General features: G+C 39.2%; 1 protein-coding gene across 1 annotated transcript in view; it reads left to right on the top strand.

The window, feature by feature from the left end:
- Nucleotides 1-26,533, top strand: part of Pka-R2 (cAMP-dependent protein kinase type II regulatory subunit) — a 166,249-nt gene that overhangs the window by 49,347 nt on the left and 90,369 nt on the right. Inside the window, exon 2 of the mRNA XM_067147075.2 lies at nt 4,936-5,024. Coding sequence (XP_067003176.1) covers nt 4,936-5,024 — 89 coding nt within the window. The remainder of the gene's footprint in view (nt 1-4,935; nt 5,025-26,533) is intronic.

Genomic DNA, 26,533 nt, shown 5'->3' with positions numbered 1-26,533 from the left:
TGGTAGAAAATTAATTACAGAAATTGGGGATTGGCTAGATTCAAAACTGGCGGAAAGGAAAAGAAAATATTGCCAACCCAAATATAAATGAACATCAATTAGAGAAAAAAACTTATGAATACAAAACTTTTTAAAATCAAAAGTTCTTTCACTTCACACCAGGTTGCATGATCATAGTTTTTGTAGTGTCATCTGTGGGAAAATGTCCAAACTTTTTGATGAATGGCAACCAAAACACTGATAAATTCAGTCAGTGTAGGCAACTGCACGATAACAAAATTACTCGATATTTTAGTGGTGACATCTTTTGATGATTAAATTTGTAAGTAGGTGTAGTTTCAGTTTCACTGTTTTACCAATAGAGGAGTTCTTTAGGCGCTGAATTTGAATGCGCGGCGTTGGGATGTACCTCCCGGTACACTATTAAAAAGAAAGAGAGATTTCTTCTTTCATGCAGACCTAAATTACAGGTTGTAATCTAGCGAACGCCTACGGAACTACTCAGTGTGAAAACCGTAAATAAATGCCACTAATCGCAGATTACTACAAACACTAAAAACAATTATTTGGGCAGCTAAGTGTATCACACGCAAACAAAATTTGGTAAATTTCTACAATTATTAACTACTTTATCACTGAGATAACAAAGAGCTCTTGGAACAGTCAACCACTTGCTAGCGCATCCAGCAACTCAACTTGCACAGCCATACAAGAATATATGATAAAAGTGCTGAAAAGGCCAAACGACAGTTCTGTCTGTTAACCAAGGAAGCTCAAAACAATGCAGAATTCAACAAATTAATGTCTTCATTTCTAAAAGAATGGATGACTTTGGATTGATGAATTCTACTTCAGTCTCTAAGGAGAAGATGAGAAATATGAAGATCTATGGTCTGTAATTAAACTTTGTTTCATTTTATCGCATGGTAATGTATTTATTGAGACATGCTTTTTTGTCAATGAACATTTACTAGTCGAAAATCTTTTAGAAGAATTATTTGTGTACCAGAGAATAATTTTTGATTAGTGTGAAACACGTTGGTGGTTCGAGGAATGTTACTATCAATAGAAGTATGCTGACCTTGATCCAAACTTCAAGAAGAAGGTATCAGTCATACCTGTAAAATAAAAAAGAAAAGCAATCAGAAAACAAAAATTTAATTACAATTGAAAGATTTGGAGGTAAAACAGAAAAAGTTGAGAATTGAAAGAGAAAAGCAAGATGCTGAAATCGAAAGGAAGAAAATAGTTCTAGGAAATATAAAATGAAAACGGTAGTCTTTTGAAAAGGTGCAAAGTTTTCTTTTTTGTTCCTATCTTTTTTGACTGATTTGTCTTCATATTTGAAAACTGTTTTGAATACAGACTTAGACTAATTGGAATTCATTATATTCATCTACATAGCAAACACGAGTTAATGCTTTTGATCTCAAGAGTGCTTTAAATCTACTTAAAATTAGTTTTAGATTGCTGTCGTAAAATAATTTTATTTTCATATTTGAATTACTCTGTTAATAAGTTGATTGTACTTTGTTCCTTGGAAATAAGATAAAAGTTACCATTAAAATATTTGTTTATATGTAAGGTGCCATCAATGTAATTGTTTTTCCATAAATAATTGAAAAAAAAGGAAGTGAAGAGTGAATTAGGCCAGCTACGAGGATTGTGGAGGCTGGATTTTCCTTTTTTGTTCCTTGTAAAACATGGTGTTCGGTCACACTTGTCACACAGTTTTCATGAGTCAGGGAGACCTGTAAGAACATCTCTGTAGACACATGTACTGTTGTCATCGCTTTATATCCTGAGGTGTGATCACTTCTTATACTGCAAAACTAACCTCAGATTTCATCCAATATCCATCCAATATTATTACCATGCATAATATTTTTACTAGACTTGGATGAAGGCATGCTATAATAAGGCCTTTCAAATTATTGTTGTTTCTGACTTAACCAATGCTTGCACTTCAGTTCATATCAGGCCATTAGAAATGCTTTTAAATCTAGGAGACAGCACTTAAATCTATGAGACAGGTAATATTTCTAGTACTCGCATTGTTAATATACTGGCATCTAGCCTGCTGAAAAGTAAAACTTGGTAGTAATAGGTATTGTGATTTCATAGTTTTATACACTACAATAGAATGATGGAAGAATGCAAATAAACAAACCCTTCAAAATTTACATAAACATATCATAGACATCTGGAATACTGAAGAAATGCCTGAGGAGTGGACTACAGCAATAATCCAGCCACTGCTCAAAAACTGTAATAGATCAGATCCCAGTAATTATTGGGGTATATCTCTGCTTGATGTTAGTTATAAGATTTTATCTGAAAGTATATATACAAGAATTCAGGAACAACTTGACCGGGAACTGGGAGAATATTGGGGAGGATTTCGACCAGGACAAAGCTGTCCTGATCAAATCCTCAGTCTTAAATGGATCATGAAACACCATAGAGTTTGGAACAAGAGATTAATCATCACTTCTTTGATTTCAAAAAAGCTTATGACAGCATTCACCATGAGTCACTACTGAAAATCCTTAAAGAATTTGGTTTACACCAAAAACTCATCAGTCTAACGAAATGTCGTGTGGCCTCCAGAGAGGCCTGGTGCAGGTCTTTTGATTTGACTCCCGTAGGCAACCTGTGCGTCGTGATGAGGATGAAATGATGATGAAGATGACACATACACCCAGTCCCTGTGCCAGGGGAATTAACCCATTATGGTTAAAATTTCCGACCCTTCCGGCAATCAAACTTGGGACCCCTGTGACCAAAGGCCAGCACACTAACCATTTAGCTATGGAGCCGGACATCATTCTTATTGGAATCACTCTTAAGAATACCAAGTCGAAAGTCAACTTTAGAGGTGAATTGTCTGAGCCATTTGAAATCCACACTTGACTTCGACAGGGAGATGGACTCTCGCCGTTATTGTTTAACCGTGCCCTGGAGAAAGTCATGCAAGAATGGGTAAAGAAATGTCATTCAAACATAAAGATAGGCAGATATATTAAACGTAATTGCCTAGCATTCGCAGACAATCTTGCATTATTAGCAAGTAGTGTGGAAGAAGCTAAATTTCAAATTGAAGAACTCAAGAAAATTGCTGCAAAAATTGGACTGCAAATCTCGCTTGAAAAGACTGAAAGTATGCCGACCTTCAGAATTGAAACACCACCATTCATCTTGACAATGGTAAACAAATTAAGATTGTGAATAAGTTCAAATATCTTGGGGAAATTATAACCTGGAACACAAAAGAGAAAACATTGATCGACAGCAGAACATCTAAACTGAAAACAGCACAGGGAATCACCTGGCCAACTTATTTAAAAAAATCTCTCCATGAATGCTAAATTTCGACATTACATTACAGTTGTAAAATCCGAAGCAACTTATGCTAGTGAAACACTCTTCAAGTTGAACACTAAATTAACAACTGATAAATTGCAGAAAGTAGAAGAATCATTCGAACAATCATCAATAAGAAACACCAAATGGAGATTATTACTTAATGAAGTGGTATATCGTGAAAGCGAATCAATAATAGATACAATGTGGAAAAGGAGAATTGCCTCTTTTTGTCATGTATTCAGACTTCCAGAAACCCGACTAGTGAAGCAGAGAACATTTGGTTCACAGAGATGAAGAATGATTTAGAAGAATTAAATTTATCAATGCTCCAAATTGAAGGAAGAGAAGAGGATTCTAAGGAATAAACACTTACGATTCAAACTCATAACATTTGAACAAAGGAAGTATACCATCACTGACAACCAAAGGACAGCCAGGTCCGACAGGATGAAAAACTTTTGGGAGCGTAAGAAGAAGCTGGAAAGCTGACTGATTAAAGTACTCCAATGGGGTGGGGGGCATAAACTATGTTAAAAAAGTTTACCACAAAATGCAAAGAGAATAAATAAGACATACAACTATGTATACAAATTTATGAAACTAGCCTATTGTTGCATACTTATATTTTGATACTGTTCTAAGAAACTTGTAAATTGTAAAATGTAAATAGCAAAGTGAATATTGTCATCAACAGCACCAAATTACACTTCCTTTGTATATATTAGTCTGACATGCTAAAGGATTACTAAAATCATACAAGGAACAACCCTTGTTTTACAAGGCGTCTTTGTTGTGCCTTTTGTGTCCATGCACATGTCTATGCTGACAACATATGGAAATAAATTCCTTGATAGTACGTTCTATTTGACTTTACAATAGCAGCTCTGTTAAAATAATCAATTTAATAGCGAAAGAGATTCTATTTTGATAGTAAAGGGGCGTTGCAGGATATCAGTCATGTCATTTACATGAGAAATATACTGTGTCTGTAATATTTTCTTTATGAGAGGTTTTCTCGACACCCAAACGTTCATACTTAACATTAATTTTTCTTCTATTGTTTATGTAATGCGGCCTTTATAACTATTTAAAATGGTAATAGGGCCTAACATTAATATCAAAGCAGAAATTGCTCATATTTACCAAGGTCCTTGCCGTTACCTAAACTCATTCTCTTGTTCAATTGAGTTATATAAATTATATGGGGTGTCAAGGGGTTGTGTATTATTACATGTGCTTTGCAGTAGTTCACGACACGAAACTGGAAATTAAATATATAAAGGGGAAGATTGTACTCAGCTTGAAAAAGAAGTCGCCAAAAAAAAATATTTAGGTGCCTTGAGCAAAGGGCTGTAGGGGGGGGGGGGTCCTTGCAATACTCATAGTTTATTCTATTGGCTTGGATTTTGTGAGTTTAGTCATCAGTGTAGACATAGTTTTAAGATATCAGGTTACATATTAATCTGCGTAGACAGTCATCTTTTCCAAAGGGTGATTCTAGTTTTGAAATCAAACTGAACATTTTCTTACTTGTATATTTTATCAAGCTTCTGATTTTCTCTTTTGCAGAACCTCCAGTAACACGATTCAGTTCTAGGCGGAAATCTGTATTTGCAGAAACTTACAATCCAGAAGAAGATGAAGATGATGGAGAGAAGGTACTGTTTAACTTACAAGTACTTAAAAATTCTGTACCTCTGTCTCCCCGCTTATCAAATTTTTTGGTTTCTGTATGATTTACTCTTCTTTTTAATGCTTAGTTCTTTTTTTAACTTATTTTAGCTTTCTTGGGTATATTTTAGTACAGTTGGTATAAATAATTTTGTCATATTAAATCTTGGTTTTGACGGTCAGTAAAATTGAAGGTGTCCGGAAAAATGGGTTAATCCACACTTTTTTTTAATGGAGAAATATCTAGTTTTCTCAATGAGGCTGGAAAAATATATAAGAAATGATCTGTATTATCTATCTCCAATATTAAGAATATTTATATTCACTACTAAATTAAAAGTAATCATTAAATCTTTCATTTAGCTTATTTTTAATATGTTCTTACTGAATTTATTGCATTTCCAAAACTGTGTTGTTGTATTTTGTTCAGGAAGTTTATGAATGAAGATGTTATGTAACTGTAGGCCTAGTCATTGCTATTATTAAAAAATGGCTCATCAGGAATGTTCTCAGATTCAGCAACGGATTTAATATTCTGGTTGTACTCCTTTAAATTGGTGGAACTTCATCCATCAGTTCATCTAAATCTTTCTGTTTTGCAGGATTGCAGGTCTTGGACCGTTTCCCTGTGGGTGGGGTCAGTATAATAACACCCACGGTATCCCCTGCCTGTTGTCCTTGGCTGGTACTCGTTGCTGATTATTCATATTCTTCTGCGATTCTTCTAATGCTTGAATTCAGAGATTCGCATCCGGGAGATAGTGGGTTCGAACCCCACTGTCAGCAGCCCTGAAGATGGTTCTCCGTGGTTTCCCATTTTCACCTTAATTAAGGCCACGGCCGCTTCCCATTCCTAGGCCTTCCTGTCCCTTCGTCGCCATAAGACATATCTGTGTCGGTGCGACGTAAAGCCTTCTGCTGTCTAGTCTTGCAGATATTTAGTTTGTCCTTTATGATTGGGTTACCCAAAAAAACTAAATTATTTTTAAAAGCCATATATTTCCAAATTTTTTTACCAAAAACCGTATCCCCTTCAAAATACTCTTCATTACAACTAATACATTTGTCCCACTGGTGCTTCCACTGTTCGAAACATTTTTTGTTATGATCTTAGAAATGACTGACAGCTCCTCCCTCATTTTTTCCTTGACCTCTTCAGTGTTGTCAAATCGGTGTCCTTTCATGCCCTTTTTCATGCGTGCAAATAAGAAGAGGTTGCACGGAGCCAGGTCAGGTGTGGGGCCGCGTAACCGTGCCATTTTTAGCCGAAAACTGTCTTAACAGAGATGGCTGTGTGTGTGCAGGTGCGTTGTCATGGTGGACAAACCAGTGTCCCGTCTGCCACAAATGGGGTTTTTTTTCGACGAACACTGTTGTGCAATCTTCTTAAAATTTCCCAATAATAGGTTTGCATGTTGTTCATTTAAACTTGCTATCATAAAAAATGAAACAAGAACAAAACAGGCTCTAGCAGAAACAATCACTGCAGATGAACAGAACAAGCCAGGAAGATAGGAAACTTAGAAGGGTCCACCTTTTCAATACAAAAATGTTATAGTTTATTTACAACATATATTTACACTTGGAACTAGTTTCAACGCTGTTTGGCGTCATCTTCAGCCAAAATGTGGGAAGTAGGCTAGCATGTAGACATTTATATTACACAAGGCGTTACATTAAACAATACACATCTTAAGAGGAGATAAAAACAGGGACAAATATAGAAACAAATGAATCGTTGAGAAAGCAAAAGTTATACATATTAAAAATAACCTTAACCACACATCTTGCAGTGCGAAAATATTCGCCTTGAATGATTCCTGAATACAAAACGCACGCGCACACATTTCTGAAGAGCCAGCAGGCAGGAAAAAGTAAAGTGAAACCTTAAGAGTTCTTCTGAGAAGAGTTCATCATTTTTTCTATGTTCTGACTAACTAATGAAGTCTCCCTTGAGTTCTTGATAAACATACACAACAGGAAATTCTCCTTCACTCTCAACAATAGCTATAAAGACCAACGGTAAATTGTATTTTAAATATTGTGCAGAGACGTGAAAGCATGATCTTGAACATGATATAACTTCTTCATTTAACACAATTTTTTACACAAGGTGTTACATTAAACAATACACATTTTACGAGGAGATAAGAACAGGGACGAATATAGAAACAAATGAATCGTTGAGAAAGCAAAAGTTATACATATTAAAAATAGCCTTAACCACACATCTTGCAGTGCGAAAATATTTGCCTTGAATCACTTTACTTTTTCCTGCCTGCTGGCTCTTCAGAAATGTGTGCGCGTGCGTTTTGTATTCAGGAATCATTCAAGGCGAATATTTTCGCACTGCAAGATGTGTGGTTAAGGTTATTTTTAATATGTATAACTTTTGCTTTCTCAACGATTCATTTGTTTCTATATTCGTCCCTGTTTTTATCTCCTCTTAAGATGTGTATTGTTTAATGTAACGCCTTGTGTAATATAAATGTCTACATGCTAGCCTACTTCCCACATTTTGGCTGAAGATGACGCCAAACAGCGTTGAAACTAGTTCCAAGTGTAAATATATCTTGTAAATAAACTATAACATTTTTGTATTGAAAAGGTGGACCCTTTTAAGTTTCCTATCTTCCATTCTCAGTTCAATACGGACAAAAATGAAATTCTTAGATTTAAATAAAAGAACAAGCCAGGTCGACAACACAGATGGCGCTAAACTGTCATTGAGTTGCGCTATACATGCCTAGCGGCAGAAATGCATACTACACAAGCTTCGCTCACGGCAATGTTATACCGGTTATTTTTAGGTACCCCCTCGTAGCTCCTTCCTGTTATTTATCTTGTCCCAGGTCCAGTCAGATATCCATTATTTCCACAGGTAGTTTTTGTACCCGAGCTGCTTCTCACTTGTTTCCACAAGATGTTCTCCACCTTGCTCCATACATTCTCCACATCTTTCTCTATCTCAGAATCCAACACCTGGAGTCTGTTGCTAAGTTCCAATTGAAATTATTCCAACGTCTGCTAATTATTTAGCTTACCAACATCAAACTTCTTGTGCTGAGCGTTGAACGTTTGGTGGACTGCCACGATCTTTATACAGAAGTTGGCGACAACAAGATGATGCATTTAAAGATAAAAATTTCATGATGTTCCATATTGAACTGTATCACAATTAAATTGAAATAACAAATAATGTAGTTCAACCTATTCAATACAAGTAAATAAGAAATGTGGTGTTACACCCCTGTTTAATTATAAGTGGGAGTGGTACCGGTTTCAACCCCAATCTGGGTCATCATCAGCCGAATAAAATGCAAAAAACAATGCATAGGTAAATAAGAAATTAAAGAATGAGTCTTTAACAAAACCATTGAAGAAGCGATATAAGATAATGGAGATAGGCACTGGGCGATTTTAAATGGTAAAATCTAGAAGAAGTAGCTCAGTCACTTAAGGTGCAATCTTCTGAATAGTAGCACAACACACGCAAAGTTCGGCACTGTCTCAAAATGTTTACGAGAAGCGGAGAACAGTTAAGGGAGCCAGCCTGTGCTTTCAAATGCCGACGGAACTCGGTGAATAGCTTAGTGATCCAGTCTGTAATTGTTTCGGTTGCGAAAATGTATATATCTATATATATAAAATAGAATTTAATACCATTGAAGTATGTAACTAGGATCTTGTAGATTCTTTAGAACAGTTGACGTAAAAAACAAATGTGAAGAGAAAAGTGGTATAAAGCGCAATACCAGAAACAAATGAAAAACATATATGCACAGTGTGCTACTTCTTGAAGATAAGAATTCAGGTCGTAATTGAGGTAGTCCAAGGCAGCGCAAGGCATGAGTTTAAATTTGAATGTAAAGACCCAAAATTTTTATCTTTAAATGCACAAGCTAACCAAGCTAAACATAAAGCCTTCTCTTACATGGGCCTAAAGATCAAGATTGCTAAATTAGGAAAAGATATAGACTTCCTAAAACAAAGCATTTCCTATAACCTTACTCCTAAGTTTCTTCAAAGTTGTATCAGAAAAACCCATTCTTCTCCTCACATGTTAAAAACCCAAAGAATAACCAATAAAATTTGGTTGATAAACAAAATCCGTTCCTTGTACAAGAAAAAATCATTTTCAAATAACAGATTATATGAAACACACCTAGAAATTGGTAATCTTCTCCCAAGTGCACAATTGAACCTCTTCCTAACTCAAGTTGATAATAAATTATTTCACGAATTATCAATTAAGCAACAAACCCTTGAGAAAAAACTCAACATTCTAAAGCACAATTCTTCTTCACATAAATATCATATCAAGAACGTTAACACACCTTCCAAAACCATGGAACAATTCCATCCTCCCATTGTCAATTTATCTAAAACAACTCTGAGTGATGATAAAAACTTAATTCTTGCTAAGGGCCTCGAACACAATTGGCCCAACCTCAGTACTCTCAATATAGCCACCAATTTAATAATTGAATCTGAAATAGCCATTCATAAAATGCCGACAGAAGAACAAGATGAAATCAGATACGAAGTAAAAAGAAAACTTGAAAAAATCTTCATTAATAATAACAAAAACACTTCCCTAAATCATAATAATAATAGTAATATAATTAATAATTTAATTAATGACAATAAACACATTTTAGATCTTAAAAAGAAAATCAATGACAATAATCTCATCATTACCAAATCTGATAAAGGCAACACCACTGTCATAATGGAAAAAAACTGACTACATAGCTAAAACTAAAGATTTCTTCAACAACTCTTCTTTTTCTATAGTAAAAAAAGACCCAACCACTAAAATCCAACGCTTGCTCAAACAAACCTTAAAAAACACTTCCTTTCTCCTCACCGACCAAGAAAAAACTAAATTAATAAACATGAACCCAGGCCTACCCACTGCCAAAGCACTTCCAAAAGTTCATTAAACTAACATTCCCATCCACCCAATAATCAATTACAGACCCAGTCCCTTATATAATACTTCTAAATTCATCCAAACATTTTTACTAAAAAACTATCGATTTTTATCCAACAAATCCATCAAAAACACATCTGAATTAATCGACAAATGAAAGAACTTTGACATCCAATCAAATTTTTCTCTCCATTCTTTTGACATCGTAAACATGTATCCTAGTATTCCAATTTCCAAATTATTCCCCATAATAAACAACAACTTAAACAAATTCAGTAATCTGGGTAAACTTGAAATTCAAGACTTCATGTCAATCTTAAAATTGGTTCTCAACAATAATTATTTCACCTTTGAAAACACCATTTACCAACAAGATGGTTTAGCTATGGGCTCACCAGCTTCAGGCATTCTAGCCGAAATATATCTCAATTTCTTAGAAAACACAAAAATTAATAATAATAATAATCATCATCATCATCATCATTTCCCTTTATCCAGCTGTAGCTGGGTAGGGGCAAATATGGTTCCTTTCCACTTTCTTCAGTCTTTCCACCACTCCTTCTCCAACACTGTGTCCCAGTCCAGGTTTCTTTCTATAATGCTACGTTGGATGGTATCCTTCCATCTCAATCGTGGTCGTCCACGGCCTCTCTTTCCTTGAATTTGCATTTCCATCACCTATTTTGGCATTCTTTCGTCGCTCATTCGCTTTATGTGCCCAAACCATCTTCGTCGGCTCTTCTCTATTCTATCATTCATTTTTTCCACTCCAATTTCTTCCCGGATTTTCTCATTCCTTATTTTGTCTCTTCTACTCTTCTGTATCATACTCCTCAAGAACTAAACAAAAATTAATAATAATAATAATAATAATAATAATAATAATAATAATATAATATACGAAACATGTACCACTTTTGACCATTAAAAATTGCCTTAAGCAATCATTGTATCGACTAGGTGGAAAATAAATACTTAATTGTGAATCTATTGAAGTGCGATACGGACCATGAAGCTGATTTTATGTAATTCACTACAGATTTCGCTGTAATATCACACTTATCACAAAATAATTGAATTTCACTTTAAAATGGCCTTATTGCTTTAATTCGCGAACATAATATCCATATTTTCTTAAGCAGAAACATATGATTCATAAAAATATCGTAAAATCACTTCAAAATATTTTTTGTCGCGTTTATCGTTAATGCGAAAAAATCATGCCTCTATGTATAATCAACAAATTCAAACACCGTCCTAAAACTACGTTATCAAAAGATAAAACCAAACCCACTGCATTTTTCACTTGTACTTTCACTCAAGATGCTTATAAAATAACTAATTTTCTTAAAAAACACAACATGAAAATTTCTTTTAGAACTAATAACAGAAATCTTGATATATTACACAACTCTAAATCACTAAATAAATCTAATGTTTTTTTCTAAATCTGGAGTATACAGATTCAAATGTAACAACTGCAGCTCCTCGTACATTGGACAAACTGGCCACAACTTCAACATCAGATACTCCGAACATATCAATGCCATTAAATACAACAGATTCTCTGCTATAGGACAACACATACAAGACTCCAAGCATAATTTCACCAATATTGAAAAAGACATTAAAATACTCAAAATCATTAACAGTGACCTGCTAAAGACTACTGAAAATTATTTTAATCACCTTGACCAATACTTCAACCCTAATTTCAATTTAAACGACATTTCTGAAAAACCCAATATCCTATTTGACTTCCTAATTCTTCTCAAAAATTCTAAATTTCTAAACCCGAATTTTCTATGCCGTACACAGTTCCTACCCATGTTTTCTACCTCCAATAACCTACCCACCTAACTCACCCTAAACAACCCCTCCTTTATTTCCCTATCTTATCCTTTCCCACCCTCTTTTAACTTCCAATCCTTTTAATCTTCTCTTATCTACTAATCCTCTTCCTTTATTAACTTATCCTATCTTTTTTCACCTCTCCTCTCGAGGGGGGGGGGGGAACCTACTTTCCGAATTGACCTGTATACTAGTATACATTTGCATTTTGGATCTTTACATTCAAATTTAAACTCATGCCTTGCACTGCCTTGGATTACCTCAATTACGACCTGAATTCTTATCTTCAAGAAGTAGCGCACTGTGCATATGTTTTTCATTTGTTTCTGGTATTGCGCTTTATACCATTTTTCTCTTCACATTTGTTTTTTATGTCAACTGTTCTAAAGAATCTACAAGATCCTAGTTACATACTTCAATTATATTAAATTGTATTTTATATATATACATACATTTTTGCAACTGAAACAATTACAGACTGGATCACTAAGCTATTCACCGAGTTCCGTCGGCATTTGAAAGCACAGCGACGGACATTGAATATGTTGCGCTGATCTTCAGGAGCTAGCAATTTGCTTCAGTCAAGCGACTCGTCTTTGACTTCTACACAATTCTGGGACTTCATATTTACTAAATTGTATTGTGACTTCGCACCTGATAGTATATGCAGGCTGGCTCACTTAACTGTTCTCCGCTTCTCGTAAACATTTTGAGACAGTGCCGAACTTTGCGTGTGTTGTGCTACTATTCAGAAGATTGCGCCTTAAGTGACTGACCTTCTATTTCTTCTAGATTTTACAATTTAAAATCGTGCTTTGCCTATCCCGATTATCTTATATTGCTTCAACTGTTTTTGTTAAAGACTCATTCTTTAATTTCTTATTTACCTATGCATTGTTTTTTGCATTTTATTCGGCTGATGATGACCCAGATTGGGGTCGAAACCAGTACCGCTCCCGCTTATAATTAAACAGGAGTGTAACACCACATTTCTTATTTACTTGTATTGGATAGATTGAACTACGTTATTTGTTATTTCAATTTAATTGTAACAAGATGATGGTCACTGCCAATGTCCGCTCCTCTCTTGTTCCTAACATCTTCCAAATTTCTTCTGAACCTCCTGCTCACCACATTGTGATCATTTTTTTTTTCTGTGACCTGATTAGGAGACACCCACGTGACCTTGTGGCACCACCTATGCGGGAACGCCATGCCAACTATCACCAAGTCTTGGCTGGTACAATATTCCATAGACTTTTCCCCATTTTCATTCATCTTGCCAAGAACTCCAATCTAATTTTTTGAGCCAACCTTCGTGTTGGAGTCTCCCATAACAATGAGAATATCGTCCTTACTTTTTGTCAGTGTGGTATCTCGCAACATTTGGTAGAATTCTACCTTTCCTCCCAACTCCGATTGTTCTGTAGATGCATAGCATTGGATAATAGTCACGTTCCTGATCTTGGTCTTAAACCTAGCGGTCAGTAGCCTACTAGAAATCGGCTTCCATAAGACTTCTCATTGCAGTTCTACTGAGCAGCTATCCCACACCATCCCTGTGCTCTTCGTCTTTACCACCAGAATATAGAAATGTAATTCATCTGTTGGCTGTACCTTGCCGAATCCTGGCCACCTCACCTAATTCAGTCCCAGAATATCCAGCCCATAGTTCATTTCCCGTGTCACTTGTTTCAGTCTGCTTTTCTCCCTCTACTGTAGGTCCTCGTTCCAGAAATCAATTTTCATTATCCTCTTCATGCCAAAGGTCATCATCAGGTTATCTGTCCGGTTTTGTAATTTCGCTTCAGTTTCTATAATCAGATTAAGAATGATCGATTAACCCACTGCTTCAGAGTGCTTTGATGGGGCTGCCATCTTAAACCTGAGGCACCAGGCTGATTTTCTGTTGGGGTTTCTTCCCTTAGCCTTTAAAGTTCCCACTTCTAATGCAAGGCAGCAGTTCTTGTTCTGTTTACCCAGAATAGGAGGGTTGCCACTTCCGCCAGTTCCACCATTCCGAAGTCCCTCTTCTCTGCCTTCACTGCCGTTGAGGTCTTCACTGTAACATGATGATGAACATTCGTTTTCATTGGTCAGCTTTGAAAGACGACCTTTCCACTTCATCTATAGATGCGTTACAACGTGTTCAGCGTTACTAAATTTTGTAAATGTTAGATACATGTGACTTAAGAAAGGGTGTCTTACTGTATTACAGTATGTAATGTCCGATGGAAATTAGCAAATGAAAAATGCGCTTCAACATAGGTTCGAACCCTCGACCTCCTGCATGCTAACCCAAAACTCTATCCACTGCACCAACCGTACAGCACGGCTAATACGTGCTGACAGAGGTAGTTACCCTACATGTGGTTACAGTGTTGCCAGATTGCCACTCTTCAACTTTCTTTTTCTGCTGGATATACTCGCAGGACGAACTTTTGTGAGAGACATTCTTTTATTGATGGCATGTGAGGAGTCGCACTGCGACGCCCGAGTGCGCGAATTTCGCTTCACCCTGTATAAATGAATTGTAACTATCTGAATATCTTGAATAATTTATGCATCCGAAGTTTTCGCCTATTTTTCGTCAAAAAAGTGCGTTAATTACGCGAGAAAATACGGTATTATGCATTTTGTTGCGTGTGTCGGTGTGGCATAAATATTATTCGTTTAAGTGTCATAAATGAGAAATTAGGTACATTTTCTTGTAACCATTTTTATGTTTTGGTAGTTTAAGATTTTAAATTTAATGGTCAATTCGCATTGTAACTGTAGATATGTATGCCTTTTATCTTGATATTTTTTCACCTAGACCGTGGTGGAATATATGTGATGAAATCCAAGAATTAAAAAAATCTTCCTATTTTTGGTTTCTAAAAGTTGGCAGGTATGGTTTTAGATTATCAAGAGCCTTTCTAAATTCCTGAAAAGTAGGTAGGACTGCCATACAAGGTTGTGGAGGTGGTTGTGACACATGTTGGAGGAGCAGCAGAAGAACTGTGGTTTAAGAGCAAGCGGTTCAAGATGTCCTGTCTGTCAGTGAAAATGGTAGTATTGTCGGCAGCTTTCAGGGTGCCCGATTATTATTAAGCGTATGGAATTTACAGAATAGAAAAGTATATACAATATTATACAATAGAAAAACCTGCAAAGAATACATGGTAAGTAGGGAACAATTACACATGGATATCTAAATTGTTTATCTACTGCACTAGGGATTCTGAGACATTAGCAAAGTCTTTCCGGTCTCCACCATGAGCACGCAGAGGGCATTCGTCCCTTATATGATGCATGGTCTGGACTAAAGCTCCACAATCACACGCTGGAGAGTCCCCGAAGCCCCACTGGTGAAGGGAGAATGCAGATCTTCCACAATTAGTGCGAAACCTGTTTAGTGATGCCCACGTTCTTCTTGGCAAACTGAAACCAGCTGGGGCGTGGTTTGGATTAAAGAAGCTTGACCACTCCGGAGCTGTACGGATCCATTACTCTTTCCATTCCTCTTTTAAATTGAAACCAGCATCCATTAGATTCTTAGCTGTTTTCATTGGTGGCTTACCGGATTTCAGCCTTTGTCTCCAGAGGTCTGCAACATCTCTGTGGATAGGTAGAGTTTGATTGGACATGTTCTTATCATATTCTTGAACAAGGGCTCTTGAACGTCGCAGGCTTGTTGGAGCAGTGTGGGACAGGACTGGCAACCAGTGCGTTGCAGTAGGCTTCAGAGTACCAGAGATGATACGCATGGTGGTGTTAAGTTGTACATCGACGTTCTTCACGTGGCAACTGTTAAGCCATACTGAAGAGCAGTATTCAGCTGCAGAATACACGAGGCCAAGCCCAGTGCGTCGTAATGTGTCCGCTGAAGCACCCCATGAAGTTCCACACAATTTAAACAGAATATTATTACGTGATCTCAACTTAGATCCGAGGTTTTCAAGATGCTTTCTATAAGATAGAGTTCGGTCAAGCGTTACCCCGAGGTACTTTATATTAGGATTGTGCTTTAGCACTGAGCCATTGAAGCATACTTGGAGTTTTGTATTAGCCAACTTGTTATGGAGATGGAAGCAAGCAGATTCTGTCTTATTCATGCTGGGTTGTAGTCTCCAGTTTCGGAAGTAACAGCTAAGTGTATTCAGGTCAGACGTCAGGATGGCCTCGGCATGGCTGAGATCTGGATGTTGAATGGCAATGGCTAGGTCGTCTGCATAAGAAAATTTTAATGATTTTGTCTCAGGGATATCCGATATGTAGAGATTGAATAGAAGAGGTGCCAATACTGATCCCTGGGGAAGGCCATTTTTTAGTTTCCTAAGACGACTAATGTCATCAAACATGACGACACGGAAGAGCCTTTCGGTTAGCATATTGTTGATCAGTGTGGTTACAGTTTTGCAAGGGATAACTCGTTGCAGCTTCAACATCAACCCTTGCCTCCACACAGTATCATATGCAGCCTTTAGATCTACAAAGACTACAGATGTTTTAGTACCCCTTTGAAAACCAGCTTCAATGTGATTTGTTAGTGCTAGCACCTGGTCAACACAGCTTTGGTTCTGCCTGAATCCAGCTTGCTCTACTGGGATCACTTCATTAATGGCCGAACTAATTCTGTTGTACACAAATCTCTCAAGGAGTTTATAGCAAACACTCAGCAATGCTATTGGTCGGTAGCTATCGACTTGGTCTTCCGGTTTACCGGGTTTCAGAATTGCAATGATCTTGCTTACCCGGAATTCATATGGCAGATGTCCAGACGATAATATATTAGAGTAGAATTTAGCCAACCAGAGCCTTGTGTTTGGACCACTATGTATCAGAAACTCAGGAAATATCCCATCAAAGCCAGCAGCTTTACCTGGTTTGAGGCTTTTAATAGCAGTATCTACTTCCAGATGTGAAAATGGTTCCGAGTATATAGAGTTCTCCTGCAAGTTGCTTTTCTGTTGTTTGAGCAACTTCTTTACTTGGACGGTATGTTTCTTAGCAGAGGGCGCTCCTGACATATTAAAAATATGTTCAGCTACTAGGTTGGGGGTGATGCAACCATTTCTCTTGTGGCAGGTTCTGTTTCCGGTAAGTTTCCTGAGAAGACTCCAGGCTTTTCTGCTGGACTGTTTGAAGTCCATAGTCTTAACCGTATTATTCCACTTCTGCTGTCGAGATTCATCTAAACTCTGTAAGAGCTCTTGCTATTTCAGGATCTCCACCCTGTATATACTCCTCATAGAGTGTCTCACAAGTTTCATTCCATCCAGGGATATACTCTTTCTGCAGCCCTCTTGGAATATATTTCTTGGCAATTGAGATAATAACTCCAGCAAAACACTCGTAGTTAGACTGAATAAGCAGTATGAATCGGACACATTTGTCAAGATCTTCTGAAAAGCAATTCCACTTGGCTTTATTGAAATTCCAGCGTGGTCGAGGTGTGCTTTTAATCAAAGGTGCCCGATGAGAAATGGATAGGTCCATACAGCTCTTTTATGCCTGTCATAAGAGGTGACTGTTGCATTTGATCCACACAACACCTCTCTGGTAGCTCACGAAATAATTCAAATTGCACTGAATGAAACCACATGTTTATTGTACACATAAATCACTTAAAACTAACAAATACATTAACTGAAACACGCGTGTCTACTCGAGCTCCTCCATTTTTTACACTCACTCCCATCATGCCACTCTCCTCTTACTCAGAGTCCTTGACCATTGCTGCCACTGTCCACATGTCAGGTGAAATAAAAAAGAGCTAAGCAATCAAACATGCCGCCCACCTAATTTGGACTACAAATTACAAATGAATGAATAAACTGACACAGAAAGGAGTATGTACATTGCAAGTCACCAAAACGAAGAACAAAAGAAAACAAAAAAGGAAAACAATTGCACTGTAAACTCAGCATAGTTCAGTCATCTGATGCTGCAGTATAACAAGATACATGAACATGTGAATCAATAGCAGAAAAAAAACACACAACTACACATCCACAGATAATGGGTGCCTCATGCGTCAGTAGGTAGGAAACAGGCATATCTTGGTCACTGGTCGTTGGTAGGTTCCCTTGGCAGTGCGCACAGATACCACACGAACATGACCGTCAGCTCCGGGATGAACCTCCTCTATGATGCCAGTCTGCCACATAAGGGGTGGAAGATTGTCCTCCTTGATAAGGACAAGTGTTCCTGTTTGGACATTGGTCTTGGGGTTGTGCCATTTGGTTCACTGCTGTAATTGAGAGAGATAGTCACATGACCATCGCTTCCATATTTGCTGTCGACACCGCTGAACTAGCTGCCATCTAGATACATATGAAATTGAAGTAGTAAGACAGTCTGGTTCAGGGAAGGATGAGAGTGATTCACCAATCAAAAAATGTCCAGGAGTGAGGAAGGAAAATTCATCAGGATTGTTGGGTAAGGGGGTTATTGGTCGGGAGTTTAAGCACGCTTCAATCTGAGTTAAAAGGGTGTACATTTCTTCAAAGGTGAGAAGTGTGTCTCCGGCGACCCTCTTGAGGTGATTCTTCACTGACTTGATTCCTGCTTCCCAAAGACCTCCAAAATGGGGAGCATGAGGTGGAATGAAGTGCCAGTCAATACCTTCGTTGGACGCAAACTCCTTAACAGCAGACTGATGACTGCGGGACCTCATCAGGTGCTGCAACTCCTTCAGCTTTCTCATTGCTCCAATGAAGCAGGTTCCGTTATCACTGAAGATCTTGCTGCATCGTCCACGTCGTGAGATGAACCTCCGTAGAGCTGCAATGAATGCCTCAGTAGATAGACTGCTAACAAGTTCGAGATGAACTGCTTTCGTGGCCATACACACGAAGAGGGCAATGTAACATTTGGTTCGTGTCCTGCTCCTAGGGGTGCCATGCTTGACATACAATGGACCTCCATAGTCAACTCCACAGTTGGAAAATGGTTTACTGGAGTTAACCCTTGCTGGGGGTAGCTGACCCATGAGTTGGTTTGTCGTGGTTGCCTTTAACTTGAAACAAGTGAGACAGTTGTGAATGACCTGTCTAACGATAGATTTCCCATTAGTGAACCAGAATCTCTGACGTAGAGAAGCTAACACCAACTGACTTCCCGCATGTAAAAGCCTATGGTGTTCATGCAGGATGATGAGTTTGGTGATATGGTGTTTAGGATGCAATATGAAGGAATGTTTCTGGTCGTAGGGGGCTGAAGAATTTTCAAGTGTACCGCCCACCCTAATCAAATTGGCGCTGTCAAGAAAAGGATGGAGTGCCATAAGTTTGCTTTCAGATGGGATCATCTTCCCCTGTTGCAGGTTATGTAGTTCTTGCGCAAAGGTGGAACGTTGCGACATGCCAATGACAACCTTCAAGGAATGACGTAACTCAGCTGTGGTCAATGGCCCATGACGCCTCTCAGTAACATTACTTCAAAGATTTTGAAGAAATCTAAGCAAATAGGCTGTCACTCGTAGTCTAGACCAACTGGAAAAGCGTCTAAGGTAGTCGTCCAGGTCATGGTTAACTGTCACGAGGCACATAGTTGGTGCTCGCTCTTCTGGTATGTTAGAGATGGTTTCCTTTAAGACTGGCCAAGTTGATGGATGATTCTGAAGCCAACTAGGTCCCGCCCACCTAGCAGCATTGTCTCAAGTTCCTGTGGTTCAAGTCCTCTTGAAATACAGTCTGCGGGATTGTCTTGTGAGGGAACGTGTTTCCAGTCCTCTACTCTTGACAAGTCCTGTATTTCTGACACCCTGTTAGCCACAAAAGTCTTCCAAGAATTGGGTGAACCTGCTATCCAAGCTAGAACTATCGTAGAGTCCGTCTAGTAATATCGAACTTCAATTCTCATGTTGATAGCTACAAACACCTTATCCATCAATCGGCTCAATAGTACAGCACCACATAGCTCCAGCCGAGGTAACGAGATTTGCTTTAGAGGTGCCACTCTCGACTTAGCAGTCAACAGGGATACGGTAACATCACCATTGATACTAATGCACCACAGGAAAATACAGGCGCCATACGCTTTCTCCGATGCGTCCGAGAAACCATGTAGCTCCAGGTGCACCATTGCTCCGTTACATGTGACTCTCCTTGGTATGACGATGTTACTCAGTGCAGATAGGTGTTTATGGGTGTTTATCCATGAAATTTCAATTTGATTGGGGAGGGACTCATCCCAGTCTACTTGTTGTTGCCAAAGTGTTTGGATGAAGAGTTTGCATCGTACAATAACTGGACCAAGTAGTCCCAGAGGATCAAATATTGCTGCTACAGTAGCCAGAATGGTGCGTTTAGTCCACTGTGGAGGAGCATCCTTAGTTGATGTAACTCCGAACTTGAATATATCTTCAACAAGGTGCCAGAGAATACCAAGTGTTTTCACTACATCTCCAAAATTTAAATTACAAGGGACCTGATTTTCTTGCAGTTCTAAAGGAATGGATGCCAATATGTCAGGGTGATTAGCACGCCATTTCCTAAGTCTAAATCGTGCTGTGTTTAGAAGGGAAGTCAGTTCCGCCTGTAACTGATGGGCATCTTGGATGGAGTTGGTTCCAGTCAGCAGGTCATCAACATAGAAATCACGTGTCACAACTCCACAGGCTCGTGGAAATCTTCGTTGCTCTTCCCTTGCCAACTGAATCAGACATCTGGTTGCTAAGAATGGAGCTGCTGCTGTTCCATAGGTCACCGTTGTAAGCCTATAGGTCTTCAGCGGTTGATGGGGTGAACTGCGCCATACAATTTTCTGTAAATCGCGGTCTTCAGGATGGACGTTGATCTGGCGATACATTTTCTCGATATCTGCAGTTATGACTTACTTGTGGGTACGAAACCGAAGGACAATGGAGAACAGATCTTGTTGCACTGTGGGTCCGACCATCATGATGTCATTAAGAGATATTGACGTTGTAGTTTTACACGACGCATCAAAGACTACCCTAACCTTCGTCGTAGTGCTACCTTTCTTTACAACAGCATGATGAGGCAAGTAGTAGGATCCTTGACTTTGAATAGGGGCTTCGATTTCCTCCATGTGTTCTAGTTGGTGATATTCTTGCATGAAGTTAGTATATTCCTCCTTCATTGCAAGCTGTCTTTCCAGTCTTCTCTCCAAGTAATGGAAACGTTTCTAAGCAGTGTCCAGTGAATCTCCTAGGTTGCTCCGATTGGAACGAAGGGGCAGTTTAACCACGAAACGTCCCGTTTCTTCTCGAGTGGTGTGCCTCTGAAAGTGTTCTTCACATTCCCTTTCTTCCTTTGTGAGTGGATTGGTCCTCACTTCTTCCTGTGCCCAGAAGCGCTCAACCTGTGCGCGCAGCATGTCACCCTTTAAAAATAAAGCCTTAGTTGTAGCACTTCCATGTTGTACAGAGTGGTTGGGTATACAGCCAGCAAGTACCCAGCCAAGAGTAGTGTTTTGAAGAGTGGGATAGCCTTCCCTTGTGCGCTGCCCAGGTAGTAAGATATCATAGAACACACTTGCTCCCAGGAGAAGATCAATATCGTGTGGTTGGTTAAACCGTGAGTCTGCTAATACTATGTCCGCAGGCAAGTTCCAGTCATCACAGTTAATTCTAGTAGTAGGAAGTTGACCAGTTATTTGTCCTAACACAGAGCAAACAATGGATTTTCCGTAATCACTAACTCTGGAAGAGATGGAAACTTGGCAAATATGTGAAGATTCCACTGTTTTCATATTGCTGATGCCACTGATTGGCATAGAATGGCGACTCAGTTTGAGTCCTAGTCGGTTCGCAAGGCCATGCGACATGAAATTCATCTGAGAACCACTGTCCAGTAAGGCTCGACATTCATGAACTCTACCACTACTGTCCCTAATATGAACCACAGCAGTTGAGAGAACTTCATGTTGTTGAAATGCTCCTTTCAAAGAGCAATATGACTGCTGTTGTTGGGGATAGCCTGTCGAATTTGATGATCTCTGGTTGTCTTGCTGATAATGTAGCAGGGTGTGATGCCTTTGGTTACACATTCTACAACTGCCTGAAGTGCAACTGTTTGCAATATGGTCACCTTTCAAACAACTGAGACTGAGCCTGTGGTCTCTAATTAACTTGATACGGTCATTAACAGACATATCCTTAAATTTAGAGCACTGATAGAGAAAATGAGAAGCACCACAAAGTTCACATGATGAGGGAATGGAGGTGTATGTACTGGTGGAAGGCTTGGAAGATCCGCTGACCTTGCCTATTTCTTGCTTCTCTGCTCCGGTCTTATGGGAGGAGACGATTTCTAGTGTCTGGCAATTACTTTCAAGAAAGAGGATTAAGTCTTGTAAACTAGGGCATTTGTCACCTGAGGTCGAATTCTCCCACTGTTTACGTAGACTTAGGCTTATCCGTTGGAGTACTAAATGTGATAGGATGACCTCATGCAAGGGGGTCTTAATTTTCAAGGCTCCTATCGCATTCAGATTGCTACACAGCTGATTTTTAAGCATTCTTAGGTCTTTGGGTGATTCACCCTTAACAACTGGAAGTGACAGAAGCTCTTTGACGTGAAGATCTAAAATGAGCCTTGGGTTATGATAACGATTACATATTAAGTCCCATGCTACTTTGAAGTTTTCTTGCGTTACTGGTAGGTTTTCAATTAATTTATGAGCTTCATCTGATACACATGACAGCAAGTAATAATAGCGTTGTATGTCAGTCAGAGTCATTACTGATGATTAGCGACACAAAGGTGTCATGATAGTGCATGAATTCTGCGATAGAACCCTTAAATTTCGGCAGAGAAATAGTAGGTAATTTGAGTAAGTGGCCATTGCTTGTGGTTGAACTGTCTATAGGAGAGGAAGGCAAGGCAGTGTTAGTTAACAAAAGAGTTTGAATTTTTGACTGAATGTCTAAACAAATTTCTTCAAATGCTTCCCTATCAGAATCGTGACTAACGTCGTCGTCATTTATTTCGAGTTGACTCTGAACATCGTTGTATTCTTCGATACTTCTTTGTAAAAGATCCTGCCTCACTTTGATATCATTTAAATTTTCTCCTTGAAAGTTACTGATAAAGTTTCCTAAGCGAGTAACTCGAGATTTCACAACAGCCCTTTTCTTCGTCAATGTGCGCTTTAGATTTTCTTCCATTATGGGAAGGACAAGCAAGGAATAACAAGGAATGACAATTGAACCAGACTGCACTCACCCTTCGAGGACGTGATGATGCTGATGCGGTGAAGTGAAGCACGCTACGCTGAGGTACCGTATCAGTTTGAACATTAGGCCTACGGTTTGCACACTGCATATCCGGCTCGGAGGACCAAAAAATGTTGCATTTGATCCACACAACACCTCTCTGGTAGCTCACGAAATAATTCAAATTGCACTGAATGAAACCACATGTTTATTGTACACATAAATCACTTAAAACTAACAAATACATTAACCGAAACACGCGTGTCTACTCGAGCTCCTCCATTTTTTACACTCACTCCCATCATGCCACTCTCCTCTTACTCAGAGTCCTTGACCAGTGCTGCCACTGTCCCCATGTCAGGTGAAATAAAAAAAGAGCTAAGCAATCAAACAGTGACTAAAAGCAGCCCCTGGGGCTCTCAACTTGAGAGCGTGGATTGGCAACCACAGAGCCATTAATTGAGTCTGGCATTGCTTCCACTTGTGCCAGGCTCCTCACTTTTGTGTGTCCTATCCAACCTCCCTTGATCAACTCTTGTTCTTTTCTGACCCCAACGGTATTAGGTTTCTGAGTCCTGGGAGGCCTAACATACAATAGAGTGTAATTTGATTGATCCACCTTTTTTCAGTACATAATATGTTGTTAATATCACTTTTTTTTTTATTAACAACATATTATGTATTGATAAAAGGTGGATCAATCAAATTTCCCTCTATAGTATGTTATCTCCTTTCAATACGGACCAGATATGAAGTATTTTATGTTGAATCCTAGGGAGCCTCTCATTTTCACGCCCTTCATGGCCCTAGTCTTTCTCTTTCTCTTTTTTCGAAGTGTTGGACCTCTTACATTTTTTCCTTCTGATTAATGTTAATCGAGGATGGTTGCCCAGTTGTATTTTTTCTTAAAGGAAGAATCACCCCCATCAATTTGGATTATAATGTTTGGAGCAAAATATCATACATCTGAGTGAGGGTCTATCAGCTAATTTTGTTTTTCTTCAAATTTATGCAGAATCATAAACCTCAATTTCATTTTCTCTGAGCAGGGTGTGTCTCCTCAGGTGTATGATTGAGGAGAGTTCCCACCCCATGGTTGTTTGAAATTCTCATCTTTACTGTATGAGGTCTTTGTTTGCTGGGTAGGGCACATTATTATTATTATTATTATTATTATTATTATTATTATTATTATTATTAGACATCAAATTTATATGCTGTATAAATCAACAATATAAGCATGCAACAATGCTGCAAAAAGTGGTGGAATATGCATTTAAGTATAGGCCTACACTTATTTTTATGCTATTAAACACTTTCATGTCATGCAAACGCAAGATTCCCTTACGATTCTCCCACCCCAATACATAAAATGATCTTTAATATACAGTTGAATGAAAAACAAAATATTACACACTGCTTACAATTGTGGCTGTTCCACTAGTACAAACAACCTGTGCATAGTTTGTGAGACGTATCATTCTATCAGTGTTCACTGTTAAAACATACGAACACATCTCCTAGATAAGACCTAATCTAACCCCATGGCACTATAGCCCTTTCTATCATTCTATCAGTGTTCACTGTTAAAACCAAAGACTTTAATATTACTTATCTAGACTCACAGAGCGCGCTGATGCTAAGTGGAATATTGAACTCTTTCACGCATCGCCATGTTGCGGGCGCTTCAGCTTTGAATGCATGGCTAGCACGTGGTAATGTTTACAGACCCTTGCATGTTTTCGATTTGAATCATGCCTGTCAGTGGATCTAGTTTGGTATTATATGTGATGGAGTTATAATATATTGTGAAATACACTGACTGACAGAGCAAATGCAACACCAAGAAGGAGTGGTCAGAACTTTATGCCAATTGCAGGGTAGACTGACGTCACTGAGGTATGCTCATGATGTGAAATGTGCTGCGCACGTAGCAAACGATAAATGGGACACGGCGTTGGCGAATGGCTCAATTCGTACCGTGATTTCTCAGCCAACAGTCATTGTAGAACGTGTTGTCGTGTGCCACAGGACACGTGTATAGCTAAGAATGCCAGGCCGCCGTCAACGGAGGCATTTCCAGCAGACAGACGACTTTACGAGGGGTATGGTGATCGGGCTGAGAAGGGCAGGTTGGTCGCTTTGTCAAATCGCAGCCGATACCCATAGGGATGTGTCCACGGTGCAGCGCCTGTGGCGAAGATGGTTGGCGCAGGGACATGTGGCACGTGCGAGGGGTCCAGGCGCAGCCCGAGTGACGTCAGCACTAGAGGATCGGCGCTTCCGCCGCCAAGCGGTGGCAGCCCCGCACGCCACGTCAACCGCCATTCTTCAGCATGTGCAAGACACCCTGGCTGTTCCAATATCGACCAGAACAATTTCCCGTCGATTGGTTGAAGGAGGCCTGCACTCCCGGCGTCCGCTCAGAAGACTACCATTGACTCCACAGCATAGACGTGCACGCCTGGCATAGTGCCGGGCTAGAGCGACTTGGATAAGGGAATGGCGGAACGTCGTGTTCTCCGATGAGTCACGCTTCTGTTCTGTCAGTGATAGTCACCGCAGACGAGTGTGGCGTCGGCGTGGAGAAAGGTCAAATCCGGCAGTAACTGCGGAGCGCCCTACCGCTAGACAATGCGGCATCATGGTTTGGGGCGCTATTGCGTATGATTCCACGTCACCTCTAGTGCGTATTCAAGGCACGTTAAATGCCCACCGCTACGTGCAGCATGTGCTGCGGCCGGTGGCACTCCCGTACCTTCAGGGGCTGCCCAATGCTTGTTTCAGCAGGATAATGCCCGCCCACACACTGCTCGCATCTCCCAACAGGCTCTACGAGGTGTACAGATGCTTCCGTGGCCAGCGTACTCTCCGGATCTCTCACCAATCGAACACGTGTAGGATCTCATTGGACGCCGTTTGCAAACTCTGCCCCAGCCTCGTACGGACGACCAACTGTGGCAAATGGTTGACAGAGAATGGAGAACCATCCCTCAGGACTACATCCTACTGAGTCGATGCCGTGCGCATTGTGTAACCTGCATATCGGTTTGAAATAAACATCAATTATTCTTCCGTGCCGACTCTGTTTTTTCCCCAACTTTCATCCCTTTCGAACCACTCCTCCTTGGTGTTGCATTGTCACTGTCAGTCAGTGTATTTTCAAGGAATGTGGGAACTGATACATTACGTTAGTTAAATTGATCGGCAATATTAGGCCTAAAGTTTGGCATTACCTGTGGAATGGAAAGACATTCACGAGGGTGAATTCGTATGCAGCCTTCATTTGTACAGACTGCTATCAAAAGGGATCTGGTATTTCTTTTCACATGTGAGTAGAAATTGAAGTGTTAAAAAATAACTTTCATTTACCATAATCGAGAACTAAACAGGTTATAGGGTGGTTGATTCAGAGAACGCATGGGCATGAAATTTAGGATATTTACGCTTCTTTTTCTTGTTTGCTTTTTTTCAATTCATCGGGGATAATTGCTTAGAACTAAAAAGCTGTTCTGAAAAAGTCTACATATTTTTCATACAAA

This window comes from Anabrus simplex, chromosome 5, assembly GCF_040414725.1.
Source record: "Anabrus simplex isolate iqAnaSimp1 chromosome 5, ASM4041472v1, whole genome shotgun sequence".
NCBI lineage: Eukaryota > Metazoa > Arthropoda > Insecta > Orthoptera > Tettigoniidae > Anabrus > Anabrus simplex.
The sequence above is the reverse complement of the archived record's forward strand: the minus strand, read 5'-3'. Positions and strand labels throughout refer to the sequence as shown.